Below are 24,319 nucleotides of genomic sequence, written 5' to 3'. Positions count from 1 at the left end.
AAGTAGAGACTTGCAGGGGAAGGAGACAAAACAAGACAAAGGTACTGAGAAGACACAGGTGTGAACAGTGACAAAGAACATGAAAACTTGACTTAAAACAGGCTTTTAATCTAGAAGAGGAAGCAGAAAAACAAGAAATACAGACTTAAACAAATGGGAAAACGCAAGATACCCATGAGCATAAAAACTGCTATAATATCAATTAAGTGTATTTTTATTTTGTTCTTTCGTTCATTAAATAATTTGCCAAAATACAAGAATTTAAGGACCTTCTACAACAGCAGCATTAAAGCTAAAGAGGACTCCGTGAGTCGTGCTGTAAAATCACACTGATGGGATGTTTGATCAAGAGCTGACTCTAATTCCTGTTTCAATACATATTTCTGTTTAACCATTTCATTCACTTGTTGGTTTATTTACCTTTGTTATAGTGACATATGCTCTCAACAAAAAAAAACCAATCAGCCTCGCTTCATCTGTGATAGACATTTGAGGCGGGGTTTGGGGCCTTTTTTTTAGTTTTTAAATCTTACTGAATATAACTGATTTTCCGGTGCCGTCTGTGTGCAGACATGCTAAAGATCACCAACATCAGAGTGAAGTTCGTCAAGCTCCACACGCTGGGCGACAACCTGCTGGACTCCCGCGAAGAGGTGACGGAGAAGTACTACTACGCCCTCTACGACCTGGTCGTCCGGGGGAACTGCTTCTGCTACGGCCACGCCTCCGAGTGCGCCCCCATCGATGGAGAACCGAGTTCTGCTGAGGGCATGGTACATCCAACACATTTATTTGATCATTTCAGGAGCTCAGCTCAGAAGAAATACCTCTGTCCGGTTTGGTTTACATGTTTCATACTGATTTGTTTTCTTTTTCTCTTGAGGAATCAGTATAAGTATAAATTGATAATAGGCCTTAATAATACACTGCAAAAACTCAAAATCTTACCAGGAATATTTGTCTTATTTCTAGTTAAAATGTCTCATTTTTAGACAAGAGTCAAACAAGAGTCATTACCAGAAAAATAACTTATTTGACAATTTTCACTTGTTTCAAGTAAATGTTCACTTGAAAAAAGTAGAAAAATCTGGACAAGATTTATCTTCTCATTACAAGCAAAAAGATCTTGTTCCACTGGCAGATTTTTCTACTTATTTTAAGTGAAAATCCACTTGAAACAGGTGAAAATTGTTGTTTTTTTTCCAGTGATGAGTCTTGTTTTAAGTGTAATAAGATAAGATAAGATGTAAGATTTAAGATTTTTTTGTAATGATTGTTTGATGTAAGATTTTGATGTAAGATTTTTTTGACTAAAAATGAGACATTTTAACTAGAAAGACACATTTTCTTGTTCGATTTTGAGTTTTTGCAGTGTTTGTCATTTCAATATTTTAATTCACATTTTCAATTGACAAAAAGATTTAAATATATAAATTATTAACTTTTTTCCTTTTTTCATAGCAGCAAAACTCAGTTAATGCTAATGATGAACAACAACTTTTTATGTCACAAATAAACCAGATAATTTGGTCTTTTAGATTAACATCCATGCTTGAGACCATGGTTTTGATGTTTTGTAATGTGATATTGGGAAAAAAGAAGAACCCATTGATTTGGAATTTTTGGAATCGGTGTAAGTCAGGACTTATTTTTGTGCGCAGGTTCACGGTCGCTGCGTGTGCAACCACAACACGGAGGGACTGAACTGCGAGCATTGTCAGAGCTTTTACCACGACTTGCCTTGGAGACCTGCAGAAGGACGAAACACCCACTCCTGCAAGCGTAAGAACCCGGTCTGCCCTGCGGTTGAGCCAAACTCCTCCGTCCACAACACAACTGAAACAAGATCACAATGTCCTCTCTGTTTTAATAATCCCTGAACATCTGTACAAACTGAGCTCACTAGAACATTTCTCTATTGGAATTGACCTTCTCTTCTCAGAGTGCGAGTGTAACCATCACACCTCATCGTGTCACTTTGACCTCGCTGTATACATGTCGACCGGCAACGCCAGCGGAGGCGTTTGTGATGACTGCCAACACAACACGGTGGGCCGGCAGTGCGAGCAGTGTGCCCCTTTCTTCTACCAGCACCCCAACAGAGACCTGAGAGACCCCAGCATCTGCGAACGTACGTCCCGGCGTCAACCTCTGGGCCATGAAAATGTCTTCTAATTATTAACACCTTTGTTTAATCCCATGTTGTGGGAAAGCGTGTTTTCTTTCCCACAAACTCAGACCAGCACCATCTGGAGCTGCTCCCTCCAACTGTGTTAAACGCTTCTCATTGAAGCGGCTGAAAGTAGCTGCTGCTACTGCATGATCGTAATTACAGACAAAGTACAGGCTTCAAATGAAAATAGCAGAGTGAAATGAAAAACAGCAACCCCCTGTTTTAACCTTCACGAGACTCAGATAACACTCATAAAGAGCTGGCTGAACCAGCGATGCTACTTACATGGCATGCCTTTATTCTCCAAATCTGCCACATTATTGATTTATTTTTCTTGGTGATGACCTACAAAATGTTTTCAAAATTCTTTCTTTAATGAGATATTTAAACAAAACTGTTCAACAGATTGACATTCAATTTGTTTCATGTAATCCATCCATCCATCCATCATCCATTCAACCATCTCTCGTTCCATCCATCCATCCATTGATTTTTTGAGTTTCTTTACCATGAGACCTACATTTTTTAAATCTTTTCATCAAAAAACAACAATCTACTTTGTACATTTCCTGAAAAGTTGGGACATAAGTTGATGATCCCGATGCCTGATCCTCTTCTATTTTCAACATTCAGCGCAAACTTAAAAGAATATGATTTCTTCTATTTCCAGATCATCAATGCCATGTGCATGAATTTGGTTCAGATATATTGTTGCTGTGTTGTAACCAAAAATATTTGTTGAAAGTAAGCTTCGGTTTATCCATGTTCTTCACATTTGGTCGGGGATGCCTTTGATGTCTCTACAGCGTGCAACTGTGACCCGAACGGGTCTCAGCAGGGCGGCATGTGTGACCCCCGGACCGATGTGGCCAGAGGGCTGATCTCAGGTCAGTGTCGGTGCAAAGCCAACGTGGAGGGAGAGCGGTGCGACCACTGCAGACAGGGACACTACGGAGTGGGACAAGGCCCAGACGGCTGCCTGGGTAAGTCACAGCTACAGTTTGGTCATCCTTTACATCTTTATACGTATTCAATCTTTGATTTTTTGTGTATTATACAATGGAAACTTCAGGTTCAACTACAGGACTGTCTCAGAAAATTAGAATATTGTGATTTCTGTAATGCAATTACAAAAACAAAAATGTCATACATTCTGGATTCATTACAAATCAACTGAAATATTGCAAGCCTTTTATTATTTTAATATTGCTGATCATGGCTTACAGCTTAAGAAAACTCAAATATCCTATCTCAAAAAATTAAAATATTCTGGGAATTTTAATCTTAAAATGTAAACCATGATCAGCAATATTAAAATAATAAAAGGCTTGCAATATTTCAGTTGATTTGTAATTAATCCAGAATGTATGACATTTTTGTTTTTTTAATTGCATTACAGAAAATAAAGAACTTTATCACAATATTCTAATTTGACTGAGACACTCCTGTAGAGCTCTCTTAACTTGCTCCACTGACACCAACAGCAAATCCCTTTTTTAACCCCTTAAAGTACAAACTTTGTACTATTCTACTAATACTGTAATAGAAATCCCTGTATCACATGAATTACACCCCAAAAATCCAATTCTCAAGTGAAGACTTGGTTTAATTCTCAAGTTTAGATGGCCAGATTGAAGAAAGCAGGACCAGAGCACATACAAACCTGCAGAGTGTAGATAAGCATAAAAACAATGTGTTTTCATTGTGTCCTTGCGTGGCTCTGCAGCGTGTACCTGTAACCCGCTGGGAACGTTGCCGGGAGGAAACCCCTGCGACTCCAACTCAGGAAGATGCTACTGCAAACGGCTCGTGGACGGACACAACTGCGACCAGTGTCTGGTACGGCTCAAAACACGACCGTCAGACTGTTTGAACACTTCTCCCTCCGCTGGTGAATCATGCCTGTCTGTTTTTTGTCTTTTATTAAAACAGCCACAGCACTGGGGTCTGACGCATGACATGGACGGGTGCCGGCCATGTGACTGCGACCAGGGAGGGGCTGTTGACAATAAGTAGGTGTATTTTCTTACACTAAGAACATCTGCATTTGGTTTAGATGAAACACCTCCAGGATGTGTATATATCAGATCGTTTTTTGGCCCTCGGCCTTCCTGGCAACCTCAAACAACCGAGCAACCTTTTTCTTGACTTAGACTTTCCAATGAAAGCTTTGAGCGCCGTAGAAGGTTGTAGGAGTGATCACCAGATGTGTCCCATGCCCAAGTGTCTCAGGGAAAAACAAAACAGAGGAGGATCTGTCTTCTGTCATGCTTGTTAAAGGAATGAGCTGCTCCTCGCAGCATCAGATTGGTTTAAATAACTTGTTACCAGAGCTGGGTAGAGTAGCCAAAAATTGTACTCGAGTAAAAGTACTGTTACTTCAGAATAATATGACTCAAGTAGAAGTAAAAAGTAGTCATCCAAATAATTACTTGAGTAAAAGTAAAAAAGTATTTGGTGAAAAAACTACTCAAGTACTGAGTAACTGTTGAGTAACGTCTGATTTATTTTTTTAACACAACCATTCAAACAGACAAAAGTACAAAATAATAATCTTCAGGCAAATTAAATCAATAAAATAATAAAATAAATTAAAATTAATAAAAAATAAAAAATAGCTTAAATTAAAATAAGCTTAAAGTAAATTCAAATACCGGTAGTTAATAAATAATACAATAACAGAATAAAAAAATAAATTAAGCACAAGTAGCACAAAATTTCAAGCCTTTGTACTTCTTTTTCAACCAAGCAGAACTAGAACAAGCCCATGAACTCATAGAAACTCTGTGTGTGTGTGTGTGTGTTTGAGTCTGTGTAAATGTGACAAAACATGCAAAAACAAATATTTTTCCCAAAGATTCACCCAGTGATGTCATGAGATTGACGCGTACGTGGATAAAAGGAATAAAAGAAAAGTAACAGCTCAATGTAGCCTAATGTAGCGGAGTAACAGTAACAGTATCTTCTTCACAAATCTACTCAAGTAAAAGTAAAAAGTATAGTGATTAAAAACTACTCCTAAAAGTACAAAATTTCCCAAAACTTACTCAAGTAAATGTAACGGAGTAAATGTAACTCGTTACTACCCAACTCTGCTTGTTACCAACTGAAACATATTAACAACTGCTCTTGCTTATTTGCAGGTGGTGAATTTTTGTATTTTTTGCCAGACAGTTTATTATGAAATACTGCATGTCCATAAGCAGAAAAAAGAACATAATGTTTGTCGAATGACGAGCATATAAGTGACCATTCCCCACCTCTGTGTTCAGCTGTGACGCTCAGACAGGCCAGTGTACGTGCAGAGAGCACATGTTTGGACGCCGCTGCGATAAGGTGGAGTCCGGCTTCTACTTCATCGCTCTGGATCACTACATCTACGAAGCCGAGGACGCCAAGCACGGACCCGTGAGTGTCTGTCATGCCGTCACGTTCATCCAGTGTCCCTCACACATGTGGATCCCAGCACCAGGGGTGTGTTTGTGTTTCCTAGGGCGTGACAGTGGTGCAGAGGCCTTATCCTCTGGACCGAAGCCCCACGTGGACTGGGATGGGCTTCGTTAATGTGCCGGAAGGAGCGTATCTGGAGTTCAACGTCAACGACGTCCCGGAGTCCATGGATTATAACATTCTGATACGCTATGAGCCGCAGGTAACAGATAGTAGAGATAGTTAACAGAGGTGTAAAGTAACAAAGTACAAATACTTCGTTACCTTACTTAAGTAGAAATTTTGGTTATCTATACTTCACTGGAGTAATTATTTTTCAGACGACTTTTTACTTTTACTCCTTACATTTTCACGCAATTATCTGTACTTTTTACTTTTACATTTTCATGCAATTATCTGTACTTTTTACTCCTTACATTTTAAAAACAGCCTTGTTACTTTATTTCATTTTGGCCTTTAAAAAAAAACTATTCAGTTAAATTGCTCCATCCGGATAGAGTGAATTTGGTTGTGGTTGTTTCAGATGTTCTTGTCCAGTTTTGTTCTTACATCCGTTCCCTCAGATTCCTGCAACTAAACTTGGATGTACATTCCAATAAAGGTTAGGATAAATGATAACATGCCTCTGAAGTTTGACTTTTTGCACCATTACAATACTTATAGGCAACTAGTCATCATATCTCCTGCTCTCTGAAACACATGTTAATGCTCAATAGTACACATATATGGTTCTTTAATATATTTGCATTATACTAAGATACATTCATTTTCAATGGCTTTTGTCCTTAATGGCTTTTTTCCCCCTTACATTACTTTTACTTTTATACTTTAAGTAGTTTTGAAACCAGTACTTTTATACTTTTACTTGAGTAAAAAACTTGAGTTGATACTTCAACTTCTACAGGAGTATTTTTAAACTCTAGTATCTATACTTCTACCTGAGTAATGAATGTGAATACTTTTGACAACTCTGATAGTTAACCATAATGATCTCTGAAACTAAATAAATATGCACAAAGTGACGTATCACATTTTTGTCGATAAATATGCTTAAAAGTAAGAACAATTTAGAAACGGCGTATTCCTGCTTGTGTGTGTGGACAGCTGCCGCAGCAGTGGGAGCAGGTGAACATGCGCGTGGAGCGGCCCGTCTTCCAGCCTCCAAGCCACTTCGGTCACTGCAGCAACTCCATCCAGAGCGGGGATGACCAGAGCATCTCTCTTCCACCTGGATCCAGGTGAAACGCTGGTTTACGCTGCTCCGTGCACCGCTTTTTATTTATCCTTTATTTATCCAGGAAAGTCCCATTGAGATACAATATCTCTTCTGCCAGGGAGTCCTGGTCAAGATGGCAGCAGAACAATAAATTCAGTTTCATATAAAAGAAAATACATACAGGACAAGTAACTTTACAAAAAAAATAAAAACATATCAAAACAAGAAACAAACAAACATAAAACATACAAGGATCAGAAAGCTAAAAAGAATTCATGACAAAGAATGACACTTGATTAAAAACAATGACATTGTTCTGTGAAAAATGATTTTAGCATATGTTTGAACATGTTAAGAGAAGGTAAATATTTCAAGTTGAGTATGTGTTGTAGCTCATTCCAAGCTTGCGGTGCATAAAAGGAAAAGGCTGATTTACCAACTCTGTTCAAGTGCTTGGGACCATGAGGAGAATTTTCTCTGATTATCTAGTGTTATAGCTACTAGAGTAATATTTTAATAAATTGGATACGTACAGAGGTAGTTTACCCAGTAATGCTTTTGCAATAAATATTAACATATGTGATTTTCTCCTTAGACTCAGTGAAGTCCATTCAACCATTTGATACAAATTACAATGATGTGTACGTGCACTTGAACCAGTTACAAACCGCAAGGCAGCATGATAGACTACATCCAGTTTTTTCAAAAGAAATGAAAATGCATGCATGTAAATTACATCACCATAGTCTAATACTGACAAAAAGGTACTTTGTACCAATCTTTTGGGTGAACCTTCAGAGCAAACCCCTGACCCAGCTGCTGTGTTTCAGACACGTGATGCTGGTGACGCCGGTGTGCTTCGAGAAGGGCCTGAACTACACCGTCCGACTCACTCTGCCGCTGTACTCGTCTGACAGCCACATCCAGAGTCCGTACACACTCATCGACTCGGTACGTTTATGTTGAGATGCTATTGTCCTGGGTGAAACTCCAGCAAGTCTCCCAACATGGTTGATGCAGGAAAACTCTTTCTAAAATGCTGAGCGTCACTACTGAATCCATCCTGTGGTTCTTCGTAGTTGGTGCTGATGCCCCGAGTCAGAGAGATGGACATGTTTCATGGGCTGGAAGGTGAAGAAGCTTGGGATACCTTCCAGCGCTACCGATGTCTGGAGAGCAGCCAGAGCGTCGTCAAAAGCCCCATGACCGACATCTGCAACGACTACATCTTCAGCGTCTCTGCCCTGCTGCACCAAGGAGCCATGGGTACATTTAACACATTTTCCCTAATTTCCAAGGAAAGCTTCCATCTTGCCAGGGATCTTGAAAGTTTCTTTGATTTTGTGTCACATCCCCTGAAGTCTTTCATGTATTTAATGGTGCCCTTTTTGGATGTTGGGAATTCTTTGATACCCAAAAGAATGTGTGGTTCAGTGATTCATCATGTCTTTGGAGGACAGTTTGAATTTTAAAATACCAATAAAGCTGCAAACAGTGATGAACGGGCCCTCGCACGTGCAATTCTCACCAATAAAGGTCAAGGAGTCAAAACTAAGTCCGATGACACCACCCACGAGTCTTTATGTCAAACCATTCAAAAGTTATTGCTGAAAATAGGAACTATCACATGTCGACCAATCAGAAGAAGGAGTGGGGCTAATTTGCACCAATTAAGGTGAAGAAGTCAAAACCGATTCCAATGACACCACCCACCACTCTCTATGTCAAACCATTCAAAAGTTATGGCGGAAAGTAGGAACTATCAAATATGGACCAACCAGATGAAGGGGGGGCGCGCTTTTTGGCATCTAGCGTCGCCACGGTAACACTTTTGACTGAGAAAAGTAATGTGTTTCTTCGCAGGATTGACATTTTGATGTATAACACGGGTGCACGTTACGGTTCGGGCCACATTAACGGCCGAAGGAATGGCATGAATTGCGCCAAAATTACACAGTTAATTCAAAATGGCTGACTTCCTGTTCGGTTTTGGCCATGGCGCCAAGAGACTTTTCTTTAAGTTGTGACATGATACAGGTGTGTAGCGATTTTCGTGCATGTACGTCAAACCGTATTGTCGGGCTTGAGTCACAAAGTTTTCCGGGGGCACTGTTGAGCCATTAGGCCACGCCCATTAATGCAAACCATTAAATATCAAATTTTTCTTGCGTCTTGAGCATTTTATTGTCTGTGTAAGAAATGTTTATGAAGAGGTAACTCCTCATGCCCCCCTACCTTTTTCCCTCTGCTCTCCCAGCATGCCACTGTGACCCTCAGGGTTCCCTCAGCAGCCTCTGCGACCCAAGTGGTGGACAGTGCAGATGTCGACCCAACGTCGTGGGCAGGAACTGCGACCACTGTGCTCCGGCCACGTTCCTGTTCAGCCCCGCCGGATGCACACGTGAGTGCCGGGAACTACAGCAGGTTGTTTTCTATGATCTTATGGGGAAAATCATTGTCTCCTTTATTCCTAATTTCACCCACAGCCTGCAATTGTGACCCTCTGGGCTCGGTCCACGCCTTCTGCCACGAGGCCACCGGCCAGTGCGAGTGCTCCTCGGGAGTTCTGGGTCGCCAGTGCACCCACTGCCGGCCCGGGTTCTGGGGCTTCCCTCAGTGCCGACCGTGCCACTGCAACGGCCACAGCGAGTACTGCCACCCTCAGACCGGGGAGTGTCAGGGCTGCAGGGATTACACCACAGGACAGCACTGTGAGAGGTACGACGGGGCAACGTGACGGCGGGGAGAGATCACTACATTAGTACCTGACTGAATCGTCAGAAATGGGAAAAGATGCAGGGTCCTCCAATTCTAATGAAACCTGGTGTTCTGGATACCTCAGACCTGGTGAAACCCTCCCAAACTTAAACTGCCAAAAACATTGCATTTGACAGTTGCAGGCTATTGATGAGGACCTAATTTAATGGTACAAGTTTATTTGTATTGCAAACTTCAACAACAAGGTGATTCACAGTGCTTTACAGACATTTAAACATAAATAAAAAGCATGATTTAAAATGTATAACAAAAAAGAAACAAGAAAAATAGATTTTTACAAAAACATGAAAAAATAAATAAAAAGCATGATTTTAAAAATGTAAGCAAAAACGAATAGATACAAATCAGATAAAAATCAGTAGGTAAAATATGATCACATTTCTAAACAAGTTTAAAAGTAAACTGGACTTAAATACACTGAGTGTTTCACATGATCTGAGGCTTTCTGGGAGTTTGTTTGTTGGGAGTTTGACATTTGGCACATAGAAGCTTGTAGCACCCTATAATGTAATAATTTCCTGAAAATGTAATAACGCCTGAAAATGTAATAAAATTTGCACTTAACTCAATTGAAAATGTAATAAAACCCAATAATGTAATAACTTCACCAATAATGTAATAAAATATCCTGACGGATATTGTAAAAACATTTTTACAAATTTATTATACAAAAATGTATTACATGGTACTCAAAGTCTGCAATTTAACCCAATAGTCATTCTGGTGTTTTAAATCCAGTGTATATAACGTTCTTAGATTCTTAAAACACAAAATGAAGAACTCTGGACTGAAAATGAACGTAGCCTTTATATTACATTATCTGTCAAGTATTACATTATCAGTTTTGAAGAAAAAGACCCACCTAAAAATGTAATAAATTCCCAATAATGTAATAAGGTATTACATTATCGGTAAAAATGTTATTACAATATCAGTTAGGATATTTTATTACATTATTGGTGAAGTTTACATGATTGGATTTTATTACATTTTCGAATGAGTTAAGTGCAAATTTTATTACATTTTCAGGAAGTTATTACATTATAGGGTGCTACAAAGCTGAATGCAGCTTCTCCATGTCTGGTTCTGACTCTGGGAACTGATAAAAAACAGATCCAGACGACATGAGGGGCCTGGAAGGTTCATACCGGGTCAGGAGGTCACTCATGTAGTTTGTGCCTGGACTAGGACGTTAGATGCAGTTCAGACATTACCTTTTCCTTTACTTCCAGGTGTCTCGGCGGTTACCATGGTAACCCCGAGCTGGGCTCAGGTGGCCGCTGTCGCCCTTGCATGTGTCCGGACGGCCCGCGAAGCGGCAGGCAGTTTTCAGACAGCTGTTACGTCTTACCCCACACCAACGAGCTGGTGTGTGTGTGCAGCCCCGGCTACAAAGGTGTGTTTCTACGTTAACGCTCTGCAGCGCACTCTTCAAACCCAAACAACACCTCCACTCTCCTGTAATTATAATGTTGCCTTCCTCCTTTAAACCGATGATGGAAAAATGTTACGCTGTCACATTGGTTTGTGGATGCTCCTCATTACAGGCGCCAGGTGTGAGGAGTGCGCCCCGGGCCATTATGGAAACCCACTGGTTCCTGGAGGTCAATGCATGCCCTGCCAGTGCAACAACAACATCAACATGCACGACCCCGAGTCCTGCGACGCTCGCACGGGGGCCTGTGTTAAATGCCTGCACTACACCCAGGGCTACGCATGCCAGAGCTGCAAACCGGGTTACTACGGCAACGCTGCCACACAGAGCTGCAGGAGTGAGTATGGTTACATGAAGATGAGTCATCCTGAATGGTACAACTTTATTAAGGTGTGTAATTATTAAATTGAATGTTGTCCTTCCTGCAGAGTGCGTGTGTTTCCCCGCGGGAACGGCGCCTCACGCCTGCTCGTCCCCCACCGAGTGTCAGTGCGACCAGCGCAGCGGGCTGTGTCCCTGCCAGCCCAACGTGGTGGGCCAGAGCTGTGACCGCTGCGCTCCCGACACCTGGGATATCGCCAGCGGCTCGGGCTGCCGGCGCTGCGACTGCGACCCCGTCCACTCCCTCGGGTCCTCTTGCGATGAGGTGGGTCAGATGCTGGAGCCAAAACCAAACCCAAGCAGTGATTGTAACCAGTACTCGAGTTGTAAAAAAGAATCAGGGGGGATGGTGGATTTTATCATATGGGGACAGATAATTTGTGCTGATTACAAATAATATAATATATTACAAATAATAGCACTGACACCTGCAGAAATACTGCAGGAATGACATAGTAAGTTAATGCAAGCTTTAAATATCCACTGGGCTTACATCTAATACATCAAAACACAACAATAAAAAACTGTTATCTGAACTTATCAATATGACTCTGTCCTTCACAGGTTAAGTAAAATCGATCACTGCAAAAACTCAAAATCTTAACAAGAATATTTGTCTTATTTCTAGTTAAAATGTCTCATTTTAGTAAAAAAATCTCATTACACTTAAAACAAGACTCATCACTGGAAAAAACAACAATTTTCACCTGTTTCAAGTAGATTTTCACTTGTAATCAGTAGAAAAATCTGCCAGTGGAAAAATAATTTTTTGCTTGTAATAAGAAGATAAATCTTGTGCCACTGGCAGATTTTTCTACTTATTTCAAGTGAAAATTTACTTGAAACAGGTGAAAATGGTCAAATAAGTTATTTTTCTGGTGATGACTCTAAATGTTTAAAAAGCAGTAAAACCACATTCATTGATGAAATGACATAAGGCATGGAAAGGGGGGATGGCAGTTTTACAGGGGGGTGATTTTGACCGTTTTTATTTCAGGGGGGATGCCATCTCCCCTCACCCCCCCTCAACTCGAGTACTGATCATAACACTCTGACAGGATCAAAAGGAATAAATTACTGTGTTATCAGGATCTTTAAAAATGAGGATATACTGACATATCAGGAGGTAGAGGCATCAGGCATGCGTATATCACAACAAATAAAACCAGAAGCAGGCTTGGTGCTTACCCCTGGCTTTTTTCATCATGCTTTCGTGGGTTTTCTCTAAATATTTAGGTTTTGTTTAACACTCAAAAAGCCTGTTTGGAAGGCTGGCTGACGCTTATAAACCACCCATCGAAGGGCCTGTGACCATGTTTGTTCAACTGTATGTGGCCCAGACATGGGCTGGTGACCTGTCCTGGGAATAAACTCCAGCAGTGTCCCTGCCACCCTGAACTGGAAGATACAGATAACGGATGGGTGGAAGAAGAAGAAACCAGCTGCTTTAAATCCCTTCATCGTTTTCTGGACTGATACGGCAGCTGCTCCAGTTTACTGTCCGCCTACAAGATGTCTGACTAAAGAGAACCGCTAAATCTTGTCCCATTAAGCTGTTGTTGCCAGAGTTTTCCAGGACGGGAACACCATGCTCCCTGCAAGCCGAGCAGCAGCGCTGTGACTAACTTGGCTAATCACAGGGGCTTGTGTTTGTGCAATCCTTTTACTATAAAGACTCCAGCTGTTTGGGAATTGCTTCTTCCCCCAGTTTTCCCGCCACTGTGTTTTACTCAGACACACAAACGTGCATGCAAACAAGCGAACAATGCACACACATAAACACACATTTGGGTTTCTGTGTTTACTGGCTGCTCTCCATCAGAGGAAGGAAGGACTCACAATACACTGCAGGATAACTGAACACACATTTTTCCACCCAAAGAAGCTGCCGACTACAAAGCTCTATTGTGTCTGCGTGTGAAACAAAAGCCTCAAGACATGTAGGAAGACGTCTGGTGGCGCTACAACTTCTTCCTGCTTACGTAACAAGTGTAAAAAAATGATCTTGACCCGACTCTTGTTGCTGCTCTCGCTGCAGGCGACAGGACAGTGTGTGTGCAGACCAGGTTTCGGTGGCAGGACCTGCCGTGAGTGCAAGGAGCTTTTCTGGGGGGATCCAGAGGTCAAATGCCACGGTAAGAGTTCATCTTTCATCACAAGCATTTACCACACCCCTGGGAATCTTTCTGACAGGCTCTATAAGTCAGCAATTTCTTGAAAAGTAATTAAATAGCAATTAAATAAATACATATCATGCCTTAACCTTCCTGCATCTTTCAGTTTTCTGGCTGACAAGATTATTGTTACTCTCGTTAATACTCCTTTCAACCACAGCTTCCAGCAAAAAGCATTAAAAAAAGCTCCAGTTCAACAATTTAGTGATTAGAAACACAATACAAAAGTTCTTTAGTATCAACTTAAAGAAGCTTGGTTGTTTTTTTCTATGCTTTCTTAGCTGTTACAACTGTGGAAAAGTAAATGGATGTTTTGTAAGACTCCATGGTGTGAAAATAATGTGCTCAATGTGAAAACAACCTTACGCATCAGCCTTTCTTTATTCTGGGTCCAATTCTGGCTCAAAACAGCCGCTTGTACAGCCATAAATCTGTCCTCAGAATTTGTTGTTACTGTGTGAAAATCTGCTGCTGGGCAGTTGTTAACTTCCCAGTTTATGAATCTTAAATTTTATAAAGACGAGTCTTAAAGGCAACCGTGCACGCTCACACCCACTACCCCGGTTAGCCCGGCATAACCTGGGGAAAATAAACAACCCATGCAGGCACAAGGAGAACATGAAACCCACAGCTGGAAGCTCCAGCTAATATTTGAACTCCAAAACTAACACATTATAATATGAACTATATCTAAAAACATCATTTGGCATCATGTCTGTGCTGCCCTCAAGTGGCTCTTAAATAACAATTTTACAATTATAACTCATGAAGTCCCAGTTTTATAGATTATTTTATTTGAAATTAGTGAAGTTCGGTCTTCTTATGGACAGAATACATTAACAGCGTGAATGTTATTTAAACACACACTCAGAAACTTGCCATTGTTGTTGCATAAAAAGACTCCACTTGCCATTGTTTCATAGGTTTAACATATAAAATCAATTTTCCTAAAGAGAGAAAAGCGAGATGAGTTAAAGTTTCATGGTCATTTTCACTTCACATCAGTATTCTGGAGTCTCTTTACCGACATACTTCCTGATTACATATTTTTTTCTTTTAAAGTAATAAGATCTTTTTTACCGGTTTGTCTACTGTGTGTATGAATGCCATTACATTTAGGCAGAGCTGGATAGAGGAGCCAAAAATTGTACTCAAGTAAAAGTACTGTTACTTCAGAATAATATGACTCAAGCAGAAGTAAAAAGTAGTCATCCAAATAATTACTTGAGTAAAAGTAAAAAAGTACTTGGTGAAAAAACTACTCAAGTACTGAGTAATTGTTGAGTAACGTCTGATTTATTTTTTAACACAACCATTCAAACAGACAAAAGTACAAAATAATCATATTCAGGCTAATTAAATCAATAAAATAAATACAAAATAGCTTAAATTACAATAATCTTAAAGTAAATTCAAGTACTTTAATAAATAATAAAATAATAACAGAATAAAAAAATAAATTAAGCACAAGTGGTACAAAATTTCAAGCCTTTGTACTTGTCTTTTTTAACCAGGCAGAACTAGAACAAGCCCATGAACTCATAGAAACTCTGTGTGTGTTTGAGTCTGTCTAAATGTGACAAAACATGCAAAAACAAACATTTTTCCCAAAGAATAACTCAGTGATGTCATGAGATTGACGCGTACGTGGATAAAAGGGATAAAAGAAAAGTAACAACGTGGCCTAATGTAGCGGAGTAAGAGTAACAGTTTCTTCTTCACAAATCTACTCAAGTAAAAGTAAAAGTATAGTGATTCAAAACTACTCCTAAAAGTACAAAATGTCCCAAAACTTAAATGTAACTCGTTACTACCCACCTTTGCATTTAGGGAAGAAATAACTGTGGCTTTCGGGTGATTTCTATATGACTTGGGGGGGGGGCTGGATCTTGGCATCACTCTGAAACCTCAAAGAAATTGTAATGTCCACCTGGTGGAACTAATAACTTGCATCTCACAGTAGCCGGCCCACCCTCAGAGCAGGGAGAGGCAGCGGGGAGGATCCACATCCCCTCCCACTCCTGCCAGAGCGGGAGGGAATCTGGGAATGGCCCGATTCCCTGTTCATGGGAACCAGATGTTCCATGCTCCAAGACTCCCAGGCATCCCGCTGTCGTCATGGACCGACACCCAGAGGTCCCAGGATTCCTAAATCACTCCAGCTGCGTTCCTTCGTGCTCTGCTAAGCTGGTGAAACCAGCTGTTCATCACTTCCTATCTGCACAGATGAGGCATTAATCCAGCCGTCCTCTCGGGAAAAGCTGCGGCCACCGCAGTGAGAAACGATCAGGACAGATGCTGCATGTTGTCAAAGTATCATAGATATATGGAGTTGGTTCTGAGGAGCAGATTTCTATGTCTGCAGTTTTAAACTCTTATCTTCTTAGCATCTTTGTGCATGTACTCCACAAAGATGTGCAAACTTTAGTATCATTAGTTGTCATGTGATTTTCTCAGTTATGAGCCCATAATCACCATAATGTGTTTCACCATGAGAGAAATAAAACTTTTAACATGACCTATTATGCCATAAATTGTGCACATAAATCCAGCGTTACTGAGGGTGGAAACCTGCAGAACTTTACATTCTTTGTGCCTGCATTACAAGCCTCCTTCTTCTTCTCAGGGGAGGAAGCGAGGAAGTCCTGTTGTTTGTTTTTCTGTGCCGTGACCCAAACATGAAGGCTCAGCTGAACCTTGAGGGTCATGCTCATGAGTCATGTCTGAGTTTATTTATCCTCTGTGAAGGAGTTCGGATGGGTTTTCAATGTTAAATGTTAAATAAATCCCCTGCAAAAACACAAACACTTAAAGATATCACAGACTTGAAATGAAATGAAATGAAAGTTTCATTTTTACTATTTTACTTTTGTGACTCGAGCACAAACAAAAACTTGAAGAAAGCATCAGATCAGCAATTCCTCCAGATGTTATATTAGAAAAATTAGCCTATGACTTTTGTAGACGAGCCAAAATAGTAAAAATTGAACAAAAAAATACATTTGTGTGGACTGTTTTCCTTCAAGATTACTTCATTTTACTTTGGCAAAGGCATGAGGTGAAAAGCACAAGACACAATGAGATTATCTGCTCATTTCATTAGTTTTTGGGGGGGGGATTACAAAACCTTATGGTTCAAATTAAAGTTACATAACACAGTTTCTATGATATGGACACTAATAAAACAAAGAAAGGGAAGCAGCTGTCCGGTTATGTAAAAGCCAAAGTAAAGTAGAACCCATTTAAACATGTTTAAGCTCATTATTGTTTCAGTTTTCATTACATGCACTGTGTACAGAGGTGTCAAAAGTATTCACATTCATTACTCAGGTAGAAGTATAGATACTAGAGTTTAAAAATACTCCTGTAGAAGTTGAAGTATCAACTCAAGTTTTTTACTCAAGTAAAAGTATAAAAGTACTGGTTTCAAAACTACTTAAAGTATAAAAGTAAAAGTAATGTAAGGGGGAAAAAAGCCATTAAGGTCAAAAGCCATTGAAAATGAATGCATCTTAGTATAATGCAAATATATTAAAGAACCATATATGTGTACTATTGAGCATTAACATGTGTTTCAGAGAGCAGCAGATATGATGACTAGTTGCCTATAAGTATTGTAATGGTGCAAAAAGTCAAACTTCAGAGGCATGTTATCATTTATCCTAACCTGTATTGGAATGTACATCCAAGTTTAGTTGCAGGAATCTGAAGGAACGGATGTAAGAACAAAACTGGACAAGAACATCTGAAACAACCACAACCAAATTCACAATTTAACTGGATAGTTTTTTTTTAAAGGCCGAAATGAAATAGAGTAACGGGGCTGTTTTTAAAATGTAAGGAGTAAAAAGTACAGATAATTGCGTGAAAATGTAAGGAGTAAAAGTAAAAAGTCGTCTGAAAAAGAATTACTCCAGTGAAGTATAGATAACCAAAATTTCTACTTAAGTAAGGTAACAAAGTATTTGTACTTCGTTACTTGACACCTCTGACTGTGTATTTCCAGCCTGTGACTGCGACCGGCGGGGAATCTCCAGCGACCAGTGTCACCGCGCCACCGGCCAGTGTACCTGCGTGGAGGGAGCGTCGGGCCCGCGCTGCGACCAGTGTGCCCGGGGCTACGAGGGAACGTTCCCGGCCTGTCAACCCTGCCACCAGTGCTTTGCAGTGTGGGACACCGTGGTGGGCGAGCTCACCAATCAGAGCCGGCGTCTGGAGAGGCAAGTGACTGAACTTCTGACCAGCGGGGTGACGGCCCCCTATAAGGAGTTGGTCGTCTCTCTGGAGAGAAACGCCAAGGCTGTCAGGGAAATCGTGGAGAACAAGACCGCAACAGTAAAGCTGGAGCAAATCCAAGATCTGATGCATCAGATAACGTACGTATCCAAGACAAACACGAGGTCCGTTCAGCATCGCTGCGGTTTTCATTACTGTCTTGTTGTGTTCTCAGTGGTTTGATGTCCTACGTCAGTGGAAAGCTAAACACAACCGAAGAGGGCTTGACGCTTCTCCATTACGCCAGCAACACCACAGGGGAAAACGTAGATACTCTGATTAATGAGGCGAACCATCTGGAGAGAAAGGTCCAGGAGCTGAGACAGGAGGTGCATAATGCCAAAAATGCCAACATCTACGGTGAGAAAATAAACCTCTGTGGTCAAATGGTTCCAGTGGTTGGTTATGGTTCCAGTTGTTAGGAAAAATTTTTATTTTTATTTTTTAATCTTTGTTTATTAAGATTTTCAATTTTTCATAAAGACAGGTAGAAAAAACAAAGACAAAAAACAACATTATGGTCATCATCTAGGTCAGGGGTCGGCAACCCAAAATGTTGAAAGAGCCATATTGGACCAAAAACACAAAAAACAAATATGTCTGGAGCCGCAAAAAATGAAAAGTCTTGTATAAGCCTTAGAATGAAGGGAACACATGCTGCATGTATCTATATTAGTTATAACTGGGGGAAGATTTTTTTTTCATTATGCACTTGGAGAAAAAAGTTGAAATGTCGAGATTAATGTTGAAATACAATCTCGAGAAAAAAGTCGAAATGTAGAGAAAAAAGTCGAAATGTCAAGAAAGAAGTCAGAATGTCGAGATTAATGTTGAAGTACAATCTCGAGAAAAAAGTCGAAATGTCGAGAAAAAAGTCGAAATGTTGAGAAAAAAGTCAAAATGTCGAGAAAAAAGTCAAAATTTGGAGAAAAAAGTCAAAATTTCGAGATTAATGTTGAAGTACAATCTCAAAAAAAAAGTCGAAATGTAGAAAAAAAAGTCGAAATGTCGAGAAAAAAGTCAAAAATTCGAGAAAAAAGTTGAAATTTTGAGATTAAAAAGGAAAGGAAAAGGGAAGAAAAAAAGAGAAAAAAGAAGAAAAAAAAGAAAAAGAGAAGAAAGAAGAAAAAGAAGAAAAAAAGGAAAACAAAGGTCAAACATTTTTTGAAAAAGCTCCAGGGAGCTACTACGCGGTGCTCTAGAGCCCCAATCTAGGTAGAGGTAGAACATACATGAACTATAATATAAAACATGGTATGTACAATAAATTAAGTGATTCCCCTAGCAAAATGTAAAGTCAGAGCAAAGAGTATGATAACGACAACAAAACAAATTAAAGCTGCAAGCAGCGATGAACGGGCCCTCGCACTCACGGCCACCGCCCCCATAAGCATATCAGAAACGATACCAACCACGACTTCCTATGTCAACCCATTCAAAAGTTATAGCAGAAAAAAGGGACAACCAATCAGAAGAAGGGGCGGGGCTAGTTCAGGCCAATGAAGGTCAAGGACTCATTACAGAGTCCCATGACACCACCCACGACTCTTTATGCCAAACCATTCAAAAGTTATGGCAGAGAAAAGTATTCTAGGGGGCGCTGTTAAGCCTGTAGGCCACGCCCATTAATGCAAACCATGAAATATCAAATTTATCGCCAAGCCTGGCTTGCATGTACAATTTGGTTACTTTTGGAGAACTATCAAATATGGACCAATCAGATGAAGGGGACGCGCGCTTTTTCGCGTCTAGCGTTGCCACGGTAACACTTTTGAAGGAGAAAAGTAATGCGCGTAGTCGCAAGATGAAGACGCACATTTTGAAGTATGACACACCTGGGTGCACGTTACGGTTCGGGCCGTATTAATTGTCGAAGGAATGGCATAAATTGCGCCAAAATTACACAATAAATTAAAAATGGCTGACTTCCTGTTCGGTTTCGGCCATGGCGCCAAGAGACTTTTCTTTAAGTTGCAACATGATGCAAGTGTGTACTGATTTTCATGCATGTACGTCAAACCATATTGTGGGGCTTGAGGCACAAAGTTTTCCGGGGGGCGCTGTTGAGCCATTTTGCCACGCCCATTAATGTAAACCATAAAATATCAAATTTATCGCCAGGCCTGCCTTGCATGCAAAATTTGGTGACTTTTGGGGAACTATCAAATATGGACCAATCAGATGAAGGGGGGCGCGCTTTTTGCCGTCTAGCGTCGCCACGTTAACACTTTTGAAAGAGAAAAGTAATGCGCGTAGTCGCAGGATAGAGACGCACATTTTGATGTATAACACACCTTGGTGCACGTTACGGTTCGGGCCGTATTAATTCTCGAAGGAATGGCTCATATTGCTCCAAAATTATGCGATTAATTCAGAATGTTTAAAATGGCCGACTTCCTGTTCGGTTTCGGCCATGGCGCCAAGAGACTTTTCTTTAAGTTGCGACATGATACAGGTGTGTACCGATTTTCGTTCATGTACGTCACACCGTATTCTGGGGCTTGAGGCGCAAAGTTTTTTCGGTCTGAACAGACCAGATGAAGAGTGGGCGCGCTTTTTGGCGTCTAGCGTCGCCACGGTAACGCTTTTGAAAGAGAAAAGTAATGCGTGTTGTCGCAGGATGGAGACGCACATTTTGATGTATAACACACTTGGGGGCACGTTACGGTTCGGGCCGTATTAACTGCCGAAGGAATGGCATAAATTGCGCCAAAGTGACACGATTAATTCAAAATGGCTGACTTCCTGTTCGGTTTCGGCCATGTCGCTAAGAGACTTTTCTTTAAGTTGTGTACTGATACAGGTGTGTAGCGATTTTCGTGCATGTACGTCAAACCGTATTGTGGGGCTTGAGTCACAAAGTTTTCCCGGGGGCGCTGTTGAGCCATTTTGCCACGCCCATTAATGTAAACCATTAAATATCAAATTTTTCGGCAGGCCTGACTTGCATGCAAAATTTGGTGACTTTTTGGGCACGTTTAGGGGGGCAAAAAGGCCTTCCTTTTGTCAGAAGAAAAAGAAAAAGAAAAAAAATTCCTACAGATACAATAGGGCCTTCGCACTGAAGGTGCTCGGGCCCTAACAAGAAAAAAAAGAAAAGACAATACTAATAACAAGCAGGCACTTTCACAAATGACACGTGGAGATCAGAAGAAATTAAGCATGGTGGGTTTTTTTAATTGGTAGGCAGGATTCAATGATTATGGGAATGCAGACAATTAGATATTATCTTTAATGTGTTTCAGGAAAGGATTTCACAATTTAGAAAAGGTTTTAGCAGAGCCTCTCATGGAATGCTTTATTGTTTAGAAGATTTTTATTCAAGATTTCTGTTAAATTTTATTGGTGGTGCTTCATTACTTTATTTCTGTCCATCAGCCAGGTTTCACTGCATGATACTGAATGAGACTGAAATTCCCCGTTTTCCTCTAATAAATAACCAGATTCCCACATTTTGCCATTTGCAGGTGCCATGAACACCATTTCTACAGCGCACATGGAGTCCAGTAACGCAGAGTTCCGCTGCAAAGCCTCCACCAGCGATCCTGGCAACACGGTGGAGCAGTCCGCCGCCATGAGGAAAGCCACCGAGGACAAACTGAGCGGAAGTCAGAAGGAGTTCGACAGAAAGAATCAAAGAAACACACAGAAGCTGGACAAGCTGTCCAAAGAGCTTGATAAATCTGACCTGTCTTCACTCAACGAGAAGGTGAGAAACACTGGAGGTCTGAATAGTGCCCCAGAAAAACAAATGGGTTATTTGTATCCTTGTTGACGGTCATTTGGTCATTTACTTTATATTTTGGTTCTGTAGATATGTGGCAGTGCAGCCAAGGGTGAGGACTGCTCCCCGTGTGGCGGTCTGGGCTGTGGGGGGGATGAGGGGCCTCAGTGTGGAGGAGAGGGCTGCGGTGGCCTGGTCACAACCTCTCAGGAAGCTCTGCAGTCTGCCAAGAACCTGGACCAGCAAATCCAAGACGCTATGCAGGAGGTGGACAAACTGTCCAGGATGGTGAGTGAACGTTGTCTTAGGCCCAATCCCAATACACCCCCTACTTTCTTTCACTAGCCCTACTTTCTACCACTAGCCCTCCCTCACTATCACTACCCCTAAAAAAGAAGCCACAGATTTTAGGGCACTTGAAATCTTCCCAGGGGCCTGTCCCAATACTCCCACTACTTTCAGCACCACCCCTAAAATCAGGAAGGTGAGAGCCAAAAGCTGTTTTAATTTCAGCTGTAGCGCTGTTAATATGCCACTTTATTAAGTTTTAATATTTTTTCAGGCGTAAAAGTAACCGTTAAGATCCCCAACCTGGGCTCAGTTTATCCAAATAACACCTGTTAAGAAATTTGATCTGATGTTTTCAGCGATGGTAAGAGCCGCCGGTCCGGGGCGCAGCAGCAGCAGCAGCAGCAGCAGCTCACATACAGACGTGATCGCCAGGTCAACCTGCGCCGTCGTCCTGGGGAGAAATCTGCAGCTCTGTGGAGAATTACCGCTGGCTGAAATAAATCATTTAGGAAGATAAATGTTGGTTTAATAGATGAAATCTAACAGTTGTAGCTACGCCTGTTAAGAAATTTGCTCCGAAAATTTCGGGATTTCTGCCTGCCGGCTCCGGAGTTGATTTATGGTTCCGCGTTAAATCGACGCAGAGCCTACGGCGTAGGGTACGGCGTACGAGGCGCGTCGCCGCGTAACTTACGCCGTAGGCTCTGCGTTGGTGTAACGCGGAACCATAAATCCCTTTATTCTGGCGAGGTTTGAAAAAGACTTTGCAACAACGGGCAAACGAGTGATTATGTACATTCACTGAGTGAATATTATGAAAGTAAAATATATATTTCTCGCTAGAAATGTAATAAAAACGCATTTTTATGCAGAAACTAACTCAAAATATTGATTTTATTCACTAAAAAATAAGAAATGTCCGCCATGTATTTTTTATTCAGTCCGCAAATGACGACGAAAAGCATTCTGGGAAATTTTTCTGGCCCTAGATCAACTAGTCAGCATCGGAAATCCCTCGATCCGTAGGGACAGATTCATAGCCACTACACTACTTTTCTTCACTACCCCTAGGTGAAAAGAGGAATTGGGACACCACTACCCTCACGGGAACGCGCAAAATTTATGGATAGGGCTGAAAACTAGGGGTAGTGGTAGTATTGGGACAGGGCCAAAGTCATGTAAAATAGCTCCAGATGGATGAGAATACATTGCACGGCTTGTCCTCAGGTGTGGGAAGCCAACATCCGTGCAAACGAGGCCAAGGCGAACGCCATGCAGGTGCTGATCAAATCCAACCAAAGCAAAGAGCGAGTGGAGCAGAGCAACGAGCAGTTCCGCAACCTCATCAAAGACATACGAGACCTCCTCAACAGTGAGCGCAACGCAAACTCTCACCGCATCTTTTAACATGGAGTCCAGTTTTAAAGCAGCTCAAACATCACACCTCACTTCTTGCTCATCTAGATGAGAAGGCGGATGCGTCCGTGATTGAGGCCGTTGCCAACGAGGTGCTGGCTCTGGATATGCCGACCTCTGCGGAGAGGTTGCAGGAGCTGACCAATGAGATCAGGGAGAAGGTGAGCACCCTGAGCAACGTGGAGACAATCCTCAGTCAGAGTGCCGACGACGTCCAAGTTGCAGAAGCTCTCCTGAAGCAAGCCAAGATGGCCAGGTAACACTCTCGGGTCATCTTTACTAATGTCAGAATTCAGTTCAGTTTATTTCACAACAAAAGTCAGAAAGTGAACAAGTTTAGTGAAGTCCTATTAAAGAGTCGAGTGCAGTGCAGCTGCTATCCGATTATATTCCTGTTAAAGTCATAATCTTCTATTAGTATCAATAAAATCATGTTTTTTATTAACTTCAATGTATGCCCTTATAAACACACTTTCTGCCGCATCAGTGACGAGACGTCCAACATGAAGGAGAAAGCAGACACAGTGAGAGAGGCCCAGGATGAGACTGAGCGTGCTCAGAACAACGCCACCGACGCCATCCAGCTGGCCCAGAACAACACGAGGGGAACGCTGGACCTGCTGCTCTCTGTAAGGATGCAAAGCTAAATGTGCATGAAAGATCATTTATTAGTGTGACAGCTTTACAGCATATCTTCCTCTCGAGGAATACTCTGTTTTGACTATAAGAAGGTCAGATGTCTCTTTTCGTGTCCTTTAATCTCGAGTGTGGTTGTTGGTAACTCGGGGCCGAATTCACCAATATGTTCTTAAGAACGATCTTAAGAAATGTCTTAAGATCTAAAATTAAGAAGTTCATAAGAAAGTTCTTAAGTGCAATTTCTCAATATTTTCTCAAGAACCGTCTTAAGAACTGTCATTTCTTACGAATTTCTTATTTTTATTGTTATATTTACTACTTAAGAACTTCTTAAAATATGTCATTGCATTGCACGCGCCAACAAACA

The 24,319-nt window shown here is 41.1% G+C and overlaps 1 protein-coding gene across 2 annotated transcripts in view; it reads left to right on the top strand.

Moving 5' to 3' along the window:
* Positions 1 to 24,319, top strand: part of lamb1b (laminin, beta 1b) — a 36,167-nt gene that overhangs the window by 10,046 nt on the left and 1,802 nt on the right. For both annotated transcript variants that reach the window (XM_061715295.1, XM_061715296.1), the window contains exons 7-30: positions 571 to 773; positions 1,662 to 1,782; positions 1,943 to 2,131; positions 2,980 to 3,156; positions 3,900 to 4,012; positions 4,106 to 4,185; positions 5,446 to 5,581; positions 5,667 to 5,825; positions 6,728 to 6,861; positions 7,670 to 7,790; positions 7,919 to 8,105; positions 9,097 to 9,240; positions 9,326 to 9,557; positions 10,850 to 11,013; positions 11,165 to 11,389; positions 11,481 to 11,698; positions 13,472 to 13,568; positions 17,614 to 17,983; positions 18,058 to 18,242; positions 21,350 to 21,591; positions 21,697 to 21,894; positions 23,125 to 23,269; positions 23,362 to 23,569; positions 23,801 to 23,942. In XM_061715295.1, the coding sequence (XP_061571279.1) occupies positions 571 to 773; positions 1,662 to 1,782; positions 1,943 to 2,131; positions 2,980 to 3,156; positions 3,900 to 4,012; positions 4,106 to 4,185; positions 5,446 to 5,581; positions 5,667 to 5,825; positions 6,728 to 6,861; positions 7,670 to 7,790; positions 7,919 to 8,105; positions 9,097 to 9,240; positions 9,326 to 9,557; positions 10,850 to 11,013; positions 11,165 to 11,389; positions 11,481 to 11,698; positions 13,472 to 13,568; positions 17,614 to 17,983; positions 18,058 to 18,242; positions 21,350 to 21,591; positions 21,697 to 21,894; positions 23,125 to 23,269; positions 23,362 to 23,569; positions 23,801 to 23,942 (4,190 nt within the window). The remainder of the gene's footprint in view (positions 1 to 570; positions 774 to 1,661; positions 1,783 to 1,942; positions 2,132 to 2,979; positions 3,157 to 3,899; positions 4,013 to 4,105; positions 4,186 to 5,445; positions 5,582 to 5,666; positions 5,826 to 6,727; positions 6,862 to 7,669; positions 7,791 to 7,918; positions 8,106 to 9,096; positions 9,241 to 9,325; positions 9,558 to 10,849; positions 11,014 to 11,164; positions 11,390 to 11,480; positions 11,699 to 13,471; positions 13,569 to 17,613; positions 17,984 to 18,057; positions 18,243 to 21,349; positions 21,592 to 21,696; positions 21,895 to 23,124; positions 23,270 to 23,361; positions 23,570 to 23,800; positions 23,943 to 24,319) is intronic.

This window comes from Cololabis saira, chromosome 23 (genome assembly GCF_033807715.1).
Source record: "Cololabis saira isolate AMF1-May2022 chromosome 23, fColSai1.1, whole genome shotgun sequence".
Lineage (NCBI taxonomy): Eukaryota > Metazoa > Chordata > Actinopteri > Beloniformes > Belonidae > Cololabis > Cololabis saira.
This window is presented reverse-complemented; position numbering and strand designations above follow the sequence as displayed.